Source organism: Penaeus monodon, chromosome 8 (genome assembly GCF_015228065.2).
Source record: "Penaeus monodon isolate SGIC_2016 chromosome 8, NSTDA_Pmon_1, whole genome shotgun sequence".
Taxonomy (NCBI): domain Eukaryota; kingdom Metazoa; phylum Arthropoda; class Malacostraca; order Decapoda; family Penaeidae; genus Penaeus; species Penaeus monodon.
The window spans coordinates 38,352,140-38,369,639 of record NC_051393.1 but is presented as its reverse complement, the minus strand read 5'-3'; the positions used below and the strand labels follow the sequence as shown (position 1 = coordinate 38,369,639).

The window sequence follows — 17,500 nt, the reverse complement described above, 5'->3', positions numbered from 1 at the left end:
TGAACAGTCTATGAATGTCTCTGATTATTATTATATATTATTATACAGTTATAACATAAAAGAATGTTTTGAAGACAGACTACCTGTAGCAAGTCTGAATGTGATTATGACGGCCAGAAAACAGAATGAGACACGGGGCTGATGGAGGCAGTGCAGGGATGAGGTCTAGATCGTGTAATCTGTTATTTCCATACTTCATATTCACAGAAGGCATGCCTTGTAGAACTGAGATTGAGATCAAAATGTTTAGAACTGAGATTGAGATCAAAATGTTCAGGTTTATATGCACATGTATGATCAGCGAATGGCAAAAGCAAAACACAAATATACTCTTTTAACTGCCAAGCTCAGAGTTGGCCAAGAACACTATTTTAACAATTTTGTATTTGGAATTGTGGGAACGCAATAAAAGATGTTACTCACAGGTAGTTCAATTAATCTTCAGAAGTGAGGGATAAATTTTGTGATTTGACATTAATAATTGTCTATAATGTGGCCATGTCTGCATGCCAGGTAAATGGAGGGATTGGGGCCTAGTCTTAGGGGGTGTGGCTCCTTTAGTAATATTTACTGATGATCATTGACAGTCTCAAGATATAAAGGAAGAACTTGATTTTTGCCCTTGGAGAAATTCATTCAAAGAAATAAATTGCGTTAGTAGTATTATTACATCACTTAAATACTGAAATTTTTAAGTTTCTTGATTACCAAATTAAATATGGTTGTGCTATACACATTATAAAAATTGACTGTAATTTGTTTTTGTAAGTCTAAATGCCTATGATTTACTGAAATAGCTTATCCAATTAATCCTTTCATGGCAGGATTACTGCTGCTCAAGTGCTTAGTCACCAAGGATACAGTTGCTGGACCTGTCTCATCTCACCTGTTAATGACATTCCTTGAAATTTTGGAAATATTTTTTTTTATTACTAGTAGTATTGTTAATAACATAATGATGATGATAGTAATAGTAATAATGATCATGATAATGATGATAATGATATTAATGATTATGTTGACATAGATAATGATAATACTATCACTGATAATAATGAGATTAGAAATATATATATATATATTATATATATATTATTATATATATATATATATATATGATATATATAATATATATATGATATATATTATATAATATATATATCATATATATATATATATATATATATATATATTATATATTTTATATATATATATAGTTATATTTATATTTATATATATGTATATATATTTATATTATTATAATATATTATATATATATATTATTATATATGTATATATATGTATATAATATTATATATTATATATATATATATATATATATATTATATATATTATATATACTATATCTATATATATATCTACAGTAATATATATATATCTATATATATATATATAGTATATATTATATATATATATATGTATATATATATATATATATATATATATATTAGTAATTGACTCCTCTTATTAAGTAAGTGAAGCCATCTTTGTGTAAATGAAATCAACAAATATATATCAATAATGGACAATGTATGGCTCAGGTGTCAGGTTTCCAAAGTGTTTGGAAAAGAAAATTGCAAGAGTGTCAAATACACTGAAAACATTTAGAAGGCATTCAGAAAGAAAAATCAGTGTATGACTTACTTGTAACTTCTGTTTTAACTTATGTTTTGTATAATATTACCTATTAAAAAAAATGTATTTGCATTAGAGTTAAAGTAAAATACTTGTATTTAAAAGTTCAGTGTACATACTCATATTTTTTCTTTTTTCTTTTTTTTTAAATAAAATCATGAAATATATCTATATATAACAATTGATAGAGTAAACTTTTTTTTTATAGAAATCTTTATATTTTCTTTTTTAAATGTTATTCTTTATGGATTTTGATGTTTAACTCCAAAATTATGCCATTTTTGTCATTTTTCATTATGATTAGTAAATATGCAAAACATACAAAGAATTGGAAGAGGTGTGTCCTTGTTTTCTTGGTGATTTTATAAAAAGAAAATTAATCTGCCATCTGTGTGTCCTAAATCTATGAAGAAGATGAGGAAGCAAAAACATATACATCTGTTAAAGGCTAATAACATATTGTTCAGTTTTTATTACATTTAATTTTCCTGTTCTGCCAAAAAATCAAATTCATTATATTTATCCTCTGTTAAAAAAAACCCCTCTCCTTTGATATTTGCTAAGAGAAAGAAGAAAAAGGTTTTAGGTACTTCTCAGACTGAATGGAGAAAGATCATTAACAATTAATATAAAATAAACTTTAATATAGTGTATGTAAATGCCTTTCTAAAATATTTGTTTTATGTTGTGTTAGATTTATTGCAGTATATTATTTAGTTTCAAAATTCAAGGAATTAATGGTTTGAAACTTATATTACAGAGAAGGCAACAAGCCCATTGCTGCTGGACATAGACTGGGACTCAACTCTGCATATTGTTGATCTGATACGCCAGGGAGATGTGAAGTAAGTTTGTGAAATCATTTTCATTTCTGAGTTATCAAGAAAGACAGTTTTTTAAAATGTTAGTCCGTTTATGATTTATTAATGGTTGGTATGATGAAAAGGATTATTAGTGAAAGAAACTACTTTGGATGTTTTACTTTTATATTTCCATGGATTGTTCCGATAAATTTGATATATGTTTCTGCTTGAAACTGCCTATTCTGTGTATTATTGATATCCATATGGAAACCAGTATTAATAATGACAAGTTCTAAATGCAGATCTGAAATGCTGCATAGACTTTTTTGGATAACTATTCCATATGTGCTGATAATTACTTATGGTGAGCATTAATGAATGTTTGATAAGATCTTAACTCTATGAGCAAATTGTACACTTTGAGCAGTTAGCATCAAGTAGAAAGTATCTTTGTACTGTCTAAGTTACAAACTATTAAGTATCCTTTTTCTATGACAGATTATTTGTAACATACGGTAATTGTAACCTGATGTTTCTCCCTTCAGCCCCAAGGCAGCCGTTCAGTCGTTGCTGAATCGCCTGAAGGACACAAACCCTAATGTTGTCCTTCTGGCACTGCAAGTGTTTGAGTCTGTCGTGAAGAATTGCGGGCAGTCTGTGCATGAGCAGGTGGCATGTCGAGGTGTTATGGAGCAGATTAGTGACATTTTGCGCTCTAATCCTAATGAAGAAGTGAGAAAGAAGATCCTTATGATGCTGGCCACTTGGGTTTATGCTTTTCGGAATGAGCCCAAGTATCGTGCTGTACAGGTGAGGAACAGATGTCTTGCTGTATGTAATGGTTAAACGGGAGACTATAATTATTGCAGCATGAATTATAGGTAATGATACAATATTTAGAAACATGCTGTTTACCTGTTTACCTTTATATCTGCAAATACATACATTTATAAATCTATATCTATATATCTATCCCTGTCTCTCTATCCATTTAGATATAAATATCTGTATTGAAATCTTTCCGAGTATCTTCATAATCCTGTAACTATGTATCAGTATTATACAAACATACATCCATACCTTCATTCTTACATTCGGTTCACTCTCATTTTAACAGACGAGAAGGGGTGAACTTTTGTCCATTATTTTATTAAATTTGTCAATTCATGCCATTTATCTAAAGTATAATGCATTTTTTGTTTTTGCATTTCACAGTATATGTTAATAATAATACAGTCCAAAAATACTAGTACATGGTGTAAAAATATATTTACTGTGGACTTGCTCCCAAAGAACTATTTTAGAAAGAAGAGTAGGGAGAGGCGATGAGGGGAGGGGAAGTCTGTTTCTGGAAGAAGATTGATATCAACAGAAGAAAGTAGCTCCTTCCTTTCACACTGGTTATAGCGAGGCTGATAGGAAAAATTACAATGATAATGATGATGATGACACGATAATGGTAGTGACAATAATAGTGGTAGGATAATAATAATGAAAATGATAAAAATAAAAATCATGATAAAAAAAATAAAATAAAAATAAAAATTATGATAGAAATAAAAATGAGGATAAAAATAAAAATGATAATGATGATAATGATGATCTTAATGATGATGATAATGATGATGATGATAATGATTGTGAAAATGATGATAGTGATGATGATAATAATAATAACAATAACAATAATGATAACAATGATGATGATGATATAATAATAATAATAATAATAATAATAATAATAATAATAATAATAGTGATAATGATAATAATAACTAGTAATGATAATAATCTTTATTATTATTGTATTATTATTATTATTATTATTATTATTATTATTATTATTATTATTATTATTATTATTATTATTATTGTTATTATTATTATTAAGATTATAATAATAATGACAATGATAGTAAATATAGTGGTAATGATGACTGATAATGAAAATAATGATAATAATAATGATAAATAATAATAATGATAATAGTAGTAACAATAATGATAATGCTAATATGAATAATGATACAAATAATGATGATAATGATAATTGTTGTGTTTGGTTGATACTTGTAATTCTTCGGTATGTTACAGTCTTTACCTGTAGTATATAATTTCCTGATTTCATAATACCTCTGTGATAATCATGTTTTCATTGCAAATGTAAGCAATGGTCACCAAAGTGAATAACATTGCATATTGATTGCATTATTTCAAGAAAGAAGACACTAAACTTAGAAAAGCCAATCCACCCATTTTATTAATTATCATATATCATACAGCTGTGCCCACTACCCTGATACCCCTTATTTCAACAGAAACAAAATCCAACAGTATCCTATCCAGTAGCATATGCTGCTGTTAGTGTAATCAGTAATGTATGAGAGAAGTGATTATGGACTGATAAAAACTGAAGTTGAGAGGAAGCAAATACTATAACTGATATTGTGTAAAATATTATTCGTAGTCAATCATGACACATCCTTGGCAGCCATATGTTTATACCCAATTCAGAGCAAAGGTGATTTCCTCAATTATTGTTATTTTTTAACTTTCTGCTATCTTGATATTTGTAGATGGTATTCCATCCTTGTTCTCTGGCTTTCACTTTGTCCATCAGGCCATAATGTGTTAACCCTTTTCCGACGGGTAGTATTCATAGAGGCCCGGGCCTCGCTGCCGGGGGCTTATATCGTCACCCTAGCATGCGCGACCACTCATGCCAAATACCAGCATCCCATGCCGTTTCTTCGTAATACTACGAAGATATGTTGTATTTTCAGTTTTCATTATTTTCTAAAGTCTCTACTTGCCAAACTTCCTGATAAATCGAGACTGAAGGATATTTTTGTTGTTATATAGACTCCATAGTTGATCATTATTCAGTCTATAGTCCGAATAAAATAAGCAGTGTGTGGCATCATGGAGTTGAAATCGTAGGTTTGTTGTGTGTTTTTTTTTTTTTTTTTTGCATGGTAAAAATGAGAAAGTGTTAAAACCAACTTAATCACACTTTCAGTGGCAGAAAAATAATCTTTGTAACAAAAAAAAACATACGCTACGGCATGTGCGTACGTGCCCCCGGCAGATGGTCCCGCCATGCCATGGCATGTGCGTACATGCCACCCGTCAGCAAAGGGTTAAATGAGCTTGGTGTGTTTAGCATGTCGGATTGGGTGTTTGTTTGTATTCCTTGATCAGATGAATGTTTGTCTGGGTGAGCTTGAAGACCTTAGTGAGGCATCATTGCTAGTAGTAATATATATTACTTATTTCTATAATACAGTTAAACCTAAGATGATACAATAATCACCATATAGACAATCAAGTAATAAGCTTCCTAGTAATTATACTAAAGATTTTGTTTTGGCATCATCTTTCCGTCTCTAGCTGGGGCAAAAAACAAAAACAGCGGTTTTCGCTCGCTGCTGCTCTAGGCAGGGATTTTCATCTTGGGTTCCCTTCACAGAAGGGGAAGTATCCTGCTCTGTAAAGGGATCCCTAGACATAATATACTAATGTTACTGCCCCTTTAATGACCTTGAATCTTTGTGTAACCTAAATTATTAAGATGAATGCTGTTTAATGAATTAGTTTCTTGTAAAAGACAGTGTTAGAAGTGTATGTACATAGTGTATATTTTGTTCTAAGGGAGAGCCTACTGGTTCTCCAGTCACAATGCCTCATCAGCTGCAACATCCAGCCATCATGGTGGGATTTCATAACCCACTTATAACAAAATAAGATACAAATATACAAAATTTTAGTAGTACATTAGGTTATCATTTCTGTTGTTACTATCATAACTACTAATTATATTGGAATTTCAATCACAGGTCCTGAAGGGAAGGTTAATAATATATAATAAGACTTGTGATACTATTCCAGCACCTAAATGTCCAGTTGAGACATTGATTACTATGAATTTATAGGAGAATAAGAAAGGAAAAACTATCTGCCTACTTCACATGTAATATAGTTAATCATTGCCTCATTGGATCTGGGTGATGTGACTGTCACATCAGGAAAAAATTTGGCTGAGGACTGGGTGATGGGAATATGACATTATAGAAAATTTTGGCTAATCTTCCTCCAAAACTCTCTAAGATTAGACTCATTGGGCATTTAGGAAGGGGCTCTTACATTATTTCCACTGGTAAACGAGGATAGAATGTACCCATATGTAAGCCATGGCTGGAATAGTGCAGGCTTCAAGGAGGACACTGTTTTCTTGCTTAGGATCTTACTTCTGCATGCCATGACCAGTCGTCCTGAAATCTAAGCAATATAAAGACGGCACTAGGGACACATGCACACACGCACACACACACGCACACACACATACACACACACATAATCACACACATAATCACACACATACACACACACATACACACACACATACACACACACATACACACACACATACACACACACATCACACACACATACACACACACATACACACACACATACACCACACATACACACACACACACACACATACACAACACACACACATACACACACAACATACCCCAAACACATACACACACACATACACATACACATACACATACACATACACATACATACACATACACATACACAACAACACAAACCATACACACACACACACACACACACACACACACACACACACACATATACACACACATATACACACATTCTATACACTCTCTCTCTCTCTCTCTCTCTCTCTCTCTCTCCCCTCTCTCCCCTCTCTCTCTCTCTCTCTCTCTCTCTCTCTCTCTCTCTCTCTCTCTCTCTCTCTCTCTCTCTCTTCTCTCTCTCTCTCATTCTCTCCCTCATTCTCTCCCTCATTCCCTCCCTCATTTTCTCCTTCATTCTCTCTCTCATTCTCTCTCTCATTCTCTCTCTCATTCTCTCTCATTCTCTCTCTCTCTCTCTCTCTCTCTCTCTCTCTCTCTCTCTCTCTCTCTCTCTCTCTCTCTCTCTCTCTCTCTCTCTCTCTCTCTCTCTCTCTCTCTCTCTCTCTCTCTCTCTCTCTCTCTCTCTCTCTCTCTCTCTCTCTCTCTCACTCTCACTCTCACTCTCACTCTCACTCACTCACTCTCACTCTACAAACAATACAAACAAACAAACAAACAAATAAACAAACACACACACACACACAAAAGAAAAGAAAAAAAGAAAAAAAAGAAGAAGAAACCTTGAAACCGTGAAACCTCCTCCCTGGTCATGATATAGACACATTGGTAAAAGATCAGCACTGTTGTTTTGTGATTCATTGCAGCAATATATCAGAGAAAGAAATGTTCCATTTGTTGTACATATTTAGTTTTGGTGGGTAAAAGACTTTCCTTGAAAAAATATAAATATTTATATTTTTAAAAATATGGAATGGCACAAGGCCAGTTCTCTTGTGTTAGCAGCATGGAAGATTGTTTCTTTGGATAAGCTATAGGAATAGAATGATAGGGTAGAGGAGGTAGACAGGGATGGCATATGATATTCATTGATAGGTCCTATGAGCTTGCTTGGCTTTGTAGCAAAGAATAAGTACAGAATATTACAGCCTGGCAACTGATGCACATATGGCTTCTTTAGTAAGGCTGTGTTGCTTTTGTTGAGAGTCAGTACTGACTGCCAGACACTCTTGAGGTAATGTCTGCTGTTATTGTTCTCCAAAAAAGATTCAATGCAGAATGGCCTAAAGTATTTCTTCTGTCAGTTATGAGGACATTTTAAGTGAATTAAGTGTAATATTATTTTGAATATTTGTGGTAGGCTTTGATTTGGTCTGGAAGGCTAACATTTGTTTTATTATTTTTAGTGTTGTCATTATCAGTATCACTATTATTATCATTGCTATCATTATGGTTATTAGTTTTATTATAATTTTTAGTGTTGTTAGTATGGTTATTGATATTAGTTTTATTATAATTATTATTATTGTTGTTGCTATTATTGTTATTGTTGTTACCATTACCTTTTTAGAAAGAAAAATAATAACATTTGTATAACTGGTGTGTCCTTTAATTTTGTTTAAGCTAAGTAAACCTTTAAAAATATTTTTATATAAATAAGGTAGTATAGTGAAGATATTTTACTGCCTATGTAAAAGGACATTTTTTATAATGTAATTTGAAGACAGCATAGTGTTTATTAGCACCAAATGCATGGATAAGAAAAAAGTACTCTGGTATGTAGTTTGTTGATGGAATGAGTGAAATCTATTTTTTTAACAGTAGGCTTAGGTTATTACCATTACCTGATGGGTTTGAAGATGCAAATTGGCTATTCATTCTTATACTTATTATTTCTATTACTACCATTTAGGGATTCTTCAGTCAAGTCTCATTCAAGGCATTCATGGTCGATACTTTGAGAACTGTGTGTTATTTAGTCTTGTATATAATGTCTCCTTTAGCTATTTTTGTCTTCTGAGGATTATTGCTAGTTGTTACGTGATCATTAACGATATCATTAAATGTATTGTATCCTTCATATTAATGTAATTGATTCTGGTTCGTTCCCTCTGTTTTCTTATGAAAGAATACCCTTTTCCTTTTTTTTCCATCAAGTGTTTAACCACTAAGAACTGCAAGTCCACCAACTTTTCCCCCCAAGCTAAGAAAAAGCCTAACTTTTCAAGTTTCATTGAAGCAAAATTTGGTTCCTGGCATTTCAGTATTATATTTTGAACCCTAGAAAAGATATTTCATTATTAGTATTTTAGATTCATAAAGCACAATAGAGCATCAAAGTTGGATTGAAAATATATTAAAGAACAAAGATATATTTTTAACATATAAAACTCTGATTATGTGTTTTACCATGTAAAACTTGGAATATATATTTGTTTATCATATAAAACTTTGAATATGTTTTTTATATGTAACTATATGTATACCTAGTGAAAAGATAGTGATGTAAAAGGAGCTGACTTGTACATAATAGTATGGTATTTTGAGAGAGGCAAGTGGGAGAAGAAAAAATGGGGGAAATGGCTGGTTGAAATATGCCACAGAGTGCCAGAATACTTCACACTGAATGTGTTCCATTGACAAGAATCATGCAAAACAGTGGGGAGAACATGGCTTCTGAGGTGAAAGAGCTACAAAGGGAATGGGGTCTGAAGATAGTATCAAGGATGTGAATGAAAGAAACTTGCCAAAGTGTACTAAGTATGTTAGTGGGTACTACATACTTCACTGACTGCTGCCAGTATTTGGCAGGCCATGCACAGTCATGGTAAAGAGGACTGACCTCAGAGGAACAGCAATCCATGTTTACAGCAGATGGGATGTTAGAGGACATTGACATACTGTTTATTTTTATTCAGATTAGGATTAGAAGAATCTTCATTCTCAGTCAGTGGTTGGAAGTTTCATGCAGATAATGCTCTCTCTCTCTCTTTCTCTCTCTCGTTCTCATTCTCTTTCTCTTTCTCTTTCTCTTTCTCTTTCTCTTTCTTTCTTTCTTTTCCTCTTTTTCTTTCTGTTTTCCTTTTTTTCTTTTTCTTTCTTTTCCTCTCTCTCTTTCTCTCTCTCTCTCTCTCTCTCTCTCTCTCTCTCTCTCTCTCTCTCTCTCTCTCTCTCTCTCTCTCTCTCTCTCTCCTCCCTCTCCTCCCTCCCTCCCTCCTTCCCTCTTTCCTTTCCCCTCCCTCTCTCCCTTCCCGTCCCTCTCTGCCTCCCCCTCTCTCTCCCTTTCCCTTCCTGTCCCTCTCTGCCTCCCCCCCCTCTCCCTTTCCCTTCCTCTCCCTCTCCCTCTCCCTTTCCCTCTATCTTCTTGCCTTATGTGGTTGTGTGTATAATGTTTTCTTTTATTTTTAATATTTTTACAGGATACGGTGAACATTCTGAGAACAGAAGGTTTCCACCTGCCGACTGTGAGTGAGAGTGATGCTATGTTCACAGCTGACCGAGCACCAGATTGGGCCGATGGTGAATGCTGTCACCGTTGTAGGTCACAGTTTACCATTATAAGACGGAAGGTACAGATATCTATACTCTTCATGTTTTGATGTCCTAAGTTCCTAATTTATATGTATTTTTTTACCCCCAAGATCAATTGCATAATAAAATTACATCTGTCACCTAGTCATATGATTTCTGAGGGGTTAGATGATAACACGTATTAATAAATTCATTACAGCACCATTGCCGTGCTTGTGGGCAAGTCTTTTGTGGGGATTGCTCAAGCAAATTTTCTACGATCCCAAAGTTCGGCATTGAGCGTGAAGTTCGTGTTTGTGAGTCCTGTTATGACGATATCAACAAGTAAGTTGTATTGCTTTTAATTTTCTTAGCATGTAAACTGTCACTAACATATTTATTAGTCCACTTTGTATATTACATAGTTTGAGCAAACAAACCATATTCGACTGAATACCAAGAAAAAGTTTTTGTTTTTATGCATATTCTTTCTGTTAATCATCAAATGTACGTGTCATAGCATTATAATACAGCAGATAAACCTTCAGTTGCAAAGAGAAATTTGTGTACATGGTTTTAACTTCTATAATCAGATAAATAATATCTTTGTCTCCAGTGGTTTTATCCAATGCCAGTGTCACAGTTAATGTGGTGGGAAGGTTTCAGATGTATCCATCATTTTACTTTTTCACCTTATGGGAACTTCTGAACTAGACTTTCTTGACTGTAAAGGGCTGTCTGTGGAAATTGATATGTGGTATCACAATTGTGAAATCAGAGTTTTGCAACTTATCCAAATAACTTCTTCAGTGGATTGCTTTGTTTGGGCGGATTGATCTACGTACATCCATTTTGTAATTAATAAAACTTGGTTGTCTTTCTGTGGTTCATCATTTTTTGTTAGCATCGCATTGGTATATATTTGACGTGATATGAATGTAACAATGTGTTCTTGGTTGGACTGGGAGTGTATTTCCTGTTTTTTGCTATGGACTGGACTTGTCCACCTTCTGCTCTTTTTCATATTTAAGTATAAATTTTCAGCAAGTCTTTCTTGATTTGTTTTCCAAGTCCTTTCCTTGCTAAGGTAGAGTTAGTTTTGTCTCTTCTTGTTGTATTCCTGTTTTTATAAGATCTGAGTGAGCCAGCGGGCCTCATTGGCAAGCCATTACCTGCTCATTATCATGTGTTGCATTGACTGGGCCAAGCTCAACTCAGCTAAGTCCTCATGTATGTAGCTGGTTCATCTGAACTGGCTGCCTGATCCTCTTGACTGTATGACACTTGCTGGTCAAGGGCCACAGTCTTGGAGAGTTGCAAGAGAGGTATCTATCTTGGTGTTGGAGGCAAGATGGTGCCTACCACCTTTCTGTGTTCCTAGGAGAGAGGCCACTGGACTTGACGAAGCTCATGTTCTCTCAAAGTTCTAACTAACTTGGATATGTCAAGTAAACAATTACAAAGTTCTTTTAATTTCTTATTTTGTAATTTTTGTTCTTAATGTTGCATCTTAATCATTAGCTTTCTCGTCATATGGCCATGGTGTTGCAGCAGCAGGCATTATTTTCACTAATCTTTCATTCGTTCATTCATTCTTTCTTTCTTTCCTCTGAATTGGTCATGATAGGTTAGGTAATGGTTGTATTGCTTTGCTTATATAATACATCATCATCTTGATGATGTATTCATGATGATACATCTTCATCTTCTTCATCTATACCACCCACCACCACTCACCACCACTCATCACCACCACTACCACCACCACCACCACCCCATCCCCCCCACCCCCTACCACCATTGCCACCACCACCCCATCCCCCCACCCCTATCACCACCACCACCACCCCATCCCCTACCCATCCACCCCTCACCCCACCACCACCACCACCACCCCATCCCCCCCACGCCCTACGACCACCACCACCACCACCACCACCTTCATTGTCACTGTCATCATCTTTATTGTCATCATCTTTATTTGATACTGTGAGATTCATTTGAGAAAGATGTTAGATCTGGTATGCATAAATTGCAGATTGTTGTTTTCATTAGTAATTAATGGCAATTTATTAATTTGGTTGTTTGATGATTTGCAGAAGTATATCTGTGCATATGCGTGCATGTGTCTGTTTAGGGAGAGTGAAGGAAGACCTAGAAATGAAAATACAAATGCAGTATACAGTGAATGCCAAACACACTGGAGCTATTATTTTATGTGTTGCAGGAAGTGTTCCTGATCTTTTCCTTGAAACTGATAACCTTTCCAATGTAATTTAGCATGAGAAAATGATGTTTGACTCAAAGAGGAAACACTCATATCATCAGGAACTTAATTTTGTTACATATTTAGAATATTTTGGGTATCACAAAGGTGATTTTAAAAATCAAGCTATGCCTAGGGGTTAAGAAGACCATCCCAAGAAAAGCCTATTTGATCATTAAAAAAAAAACAGTTGTAGATATGTAGTTGATTTCTTTTGCATGTTATAGAGTATAAAATTGTGATTGGTCCCCCCCCCCTGTTTTGTGGGGGGGGGGGGGCACCCCAAATAAGTTGAAAAAATTGACTCTCTTTTTAGGACGTTGAGCAGGACCATCCCATTGGTCGAATTTATCCCTGAGGTACCTAAAAAATATTCTTCACATAGATCAGCTCTATAGGAAGGTTGTATCATGCTCCGATATTTAAATTTCCGTTTCCTTTTTTTTTTTCAGACTGTTTGCCATGGTGAACTATATTTTCAATTTTTTGGCTATGCATATATATATATATATGTATATATATATATGTGTATATATATATATATGTATGCATGTATACATGTATATATATATGTATACATGTATATATATATGTATACATGTATATATATGTATATATGTATATATATGTATATATATGTTATATATATATATATGTATATTGTATATATATTTATATGTTATATATATGTATATATTATGTATATATATGTATATGATATTATATTTATATATGCTATATATGTATAATGTATATATGTTATATATAGTTATTATGTATATTATATTTATTAGTATATGTATAATGTATTATATGTTATATATATGTATATATATTGTATATATGTATATATATTTGTATATATATATATATGTGTGTATATATTTTAGAGCCAGGTGTACCTGGCTCTAATTGCCTGTGTCCGAAGTTTACCTGATGGCGCTTATGCCCTTGCACCTCCCAAGGTTTTAGCTCAAACAGTTCTTTGGTAGTTTCTTCATTCTTGTATGTATAACATAGGCTAGCTAATTCAATAAGGCCCTTTAACCCCCGCCCCCCTCATTTGGGATGGTCCCCTTAAAAGAGAGCAAAATTTTGCACTATATCACAGTATAGGCCTATAGGGCCTCAGCCAGAAGTCATTAAAATTATTGAAATTAGGGATACATTCTATGTATCAACCTGCTGGATGAGAGTGCCTTACTGCCTGCATGTGGCTCAAAATGTGGGCATTAGGTTTACTTGAGTGGCAACTATCCTGGGTATGTGGCTGTAGGCCAGGCCCACATAAACACTCGTGTGTAGTGTCAAGACTCCCCTCGTCCTCTGCATTAACTTTTTTCCCCCCCTTTTCCATGGTCCATATTTGTCATTTGCTATGCTGATTCAAGATGGTAATAGACTGTTTTCCTTGCACAGACTCCATATCATCTCTCTAGGTAGTTTACAACTCTGTGCAACAACAATAACAATAAGTAACCTTTTATCATTTGTGTAATTTTAAAATATTTTTGCATGATTCAATTTTCTGCAACACACCCTGCCCTGCCATTCAAGGTGGGGAGGAATAGGATACTGAGCACAGGAATATTGTCCTTCCTGGAACAGCACTTCCAGCCATGGCTCAGAAATTCAAGTTTCTCCTTTACTGGCTAAGGATTAATTGTCTCCACTGTTACCAGATGTTTTCATCCTTTTGACAAGTAGATGGGTCAGCCATCATGGTCTTCCTGCTTACTGCAGTGCATGTGTCTGTGTGTGCATGTGTGAGTGCATGCATGTGTGTGTGCTTGCATGTGTGAATGTGTGTGAGTGCATTCATGTGTGTAGGTGTGTGCATGTGTATGTATATGCATGTGTATGTATGTGTATGTGTATGTGTATGTATATTTGTGTGTGTGTGCGTGTGTGCGTGTGTGCATGTTTTTTTAGGGGAGCAAGTTACACAGGTTTAAGTAAAATTGCACAAGCAGAGAGTAAGTTGGAACAGAATGTTTAATGTGTCTTAACTTACATGATGTTGTCTACATTGTTTCTCAGGGGATGTTTGGAGAGTGTTGTAACACTAAGTCGCACCAGCAGCAGTGAATCTCTTGATGACAGAAGTGTCCATTTTGTATGTAATTTGGTTGTGCTGCAAAGTATGGACAATAGTTATGATCCCAGTAAAAAAATAAAAAGGACAGTTTAATTACAAATTCGTGCTAAACAACATTGCCTCGTTTAGTTTTACTTTCCTAGTAATTTTGATACACTTAGACTCTTAGTTGTATTTAAAAGTCAAGTATGCTACACTGTTCTTTTCATAACAACTTCTTTTAGAATTGGTAGAGTAATGTAAAAGTTTGAGTAGTATCTTCTTAGATGAAAATATGATATCTTGTTTTTGGCAACCTGCAGAGAGGCTTTGAATGATATACATAGCTCTTAAGGCAAATTACCAAGCCTCTGAAAATTACACTAAGGAGATAGGCATTTCACATTTATCCATGGATGGGATGGAAATTAAGACTTTTTCTAGATTTTGGCAATTTGGTTGCAAGCCTCGGTGATGACTGGGTTAACATGCACGGAATGCCATTTACTGTGTTTGAAAGTTAGTTTGTTTATGATTATATGGTCCTGAATCTCTTCTTAAATTTTAGGGTTAAAATATTTTGTTGTATGGGTAAGAACTTTGAAATACTTTTAGGAAATAGAAAAGTTAGTGTTTGAATGAGTTGAATCTTAATATATGGCCTTTTAGATTTTAATTTTGGAGCAGACTTAATGGCCATTAGCAGGCAACTAACAATGTACTTATTTTGGGAAATTTATCTTTTTTGTAAAAATAACAGGTACATTGTCTATGTACACACACACACACACACACACACACACACACCACACACACACACACACACACACACACACACACACACACACACACATATATACATATGCATATGTATATATATATTCACATCCACACATATATGCATATATATATATATATATATATATATATATATATATATTATATATATTTTATATATATATATATATATCATATATAATTATATATATGCATATATATAAATCATATATATAAATATTTATATATAACTATATATATATATATACAATATATATATATATATATAATATATGCAACATCACATACACATCACACACATACACACACATACACACACCCCACACACACACACACACACACACACACCACACACACAACAACACACACACACATATATATATATATATATATATATATATATATAATAAATAAATATATATATTATATATATTATATATATATAAATATATATATATATAATAAATATGTATATAAATATATCTATATATATATATATATGTATATACATGTATATGTATATGCATATATATGTACATATATATATAACATATATATACACATATATATGTATATGTCTATATATACATCATATATTTACATATATACATATATATATATACACATATATACATATATATACATATCATATACATATAATATATATATATTATATATATATATATATATACATATACATATACTACATACATATATATATATATATATATATATACATATATATATATGTATATATATACATATATATATATATATATATATATATATATATATATATATATATATATATAGATTTATATATATTTATATTCCTTTGCACTGTAAAGTATCACTTATAAGGCACTTTATGAAGGTGGATACATGATATGTGGTTTACTTCTCTGGCTAAATTTGTTTGAGTGATCTTAATATGCATTGAAGTAGACACAACAGTTCTTTCACTTTTACTCTGACCAGATCAACAGTTCTGGACCCAGTGCCCTGGGGCCAAGAGACCAGACCAGCAGAAAGGTTAGACATTTGCCGTCACTGATAGTCATACAGTACAAGTCTCCCTCTCTTCTTAATGGGGGTTAGTATCCACTTTACAGAAACAGAATACACACTGAAAGTCTCTGTATGTGTATATACATATTTTATAGAAATAGGTCAAGAAGGTCCTTGCCTCTTACCATTTCTTCAGGGGGTGTGACATGCTTGTGAGAAATGAATTCCCTAGATTCCACAGAAATTACAGTAGGAAATTTCATTGGTTGCTGCTCTTTAGGTCAACCTGTAGTATTTTATTCTGTAACTGATAACAGACTACATAAGCTGTTAGAATAGCATGACTAAAAGGATTATAATATGTTCTCCAAAAGAATATTTTGATAATTTTTGTTTATTAATTTTTGAGGCATACAGTAGGATTAAGTGAGTTGGATAAAGAGATAGCAAAGAGCTCCCTTTCCCAACAGCATGTGCCAAGAGCTGAAGGATACATAGGCTATCTCAGAAAAAGCTACAGGGTCATAGGGGTACCAGCTGGCTGTCAACAGAAGCATTGTCAGGGATGTTAGAAATGAAGGTTCCACTCTAAAATTAATCCGAAAGAGGACACAACAAACCTACTAATACTTCTGTGAAAGTATATGAAATATGGGTTCAAAATAGGTTATTTCTGTATGGCACAAGATTTTTGCATCCTGAGAGATTTCATCCAATATATATATGGCAAAAAATTGAGGCAAGAGAGGGAGACCTGTACTGTTTCATAATGGTAAAGTAAAATGAATTCTAAAAGTATAATTAACATACATTCTGTTTTTTCTTTACTGCAGATTTACTTTACCAAGTTAATTGTCTGCATTTTTGTGATCTGATATGGAGTTTGAAGCTTGGTGGTGTAGAAATTTATAAGGGAGCTGGTTTGAGGAGGCCAGTAAAAGGGTAGTGTTATATGTACGCATATGTAAAT

General features: G+C 33.3%; 1 protein-coding gene across 1 annotated transcript in view; it reads left to right on the top strand.

Annotated features, from left to right (window-relative positions):
- The window catches only part of LOC119575958 (hepatocyte growth factor-regulated tyrosine kinase substrate-like), a 21,247-nt gene that overhangs the window by 721 nt on the left and 3,026 nt on the right, over positions 1-17,500 (top strand). The window contains exons 2-6 of the mRNA XM_037923491.1: positions 2,417-2,501; positions 3,005-3,269; positions 10,291-10,440; positions 10,602-10,726; positions 16,501-16,554. Coding sequence (XP_037779419.1) covers positions 2,417-2,501; positions 3,005-3,269; positions 10,291-10,440; positions 10,602-10,726; positions 16,501-16,554 — 679 coding nt within the window. The remainder of the gene's footprint in view (positions 1-2,416; positions 2,502-3,004; positions 3,270-10,290; positions 10,441-10,601; positions 10,727-16,500; positions 16,555-17,500) is intronic.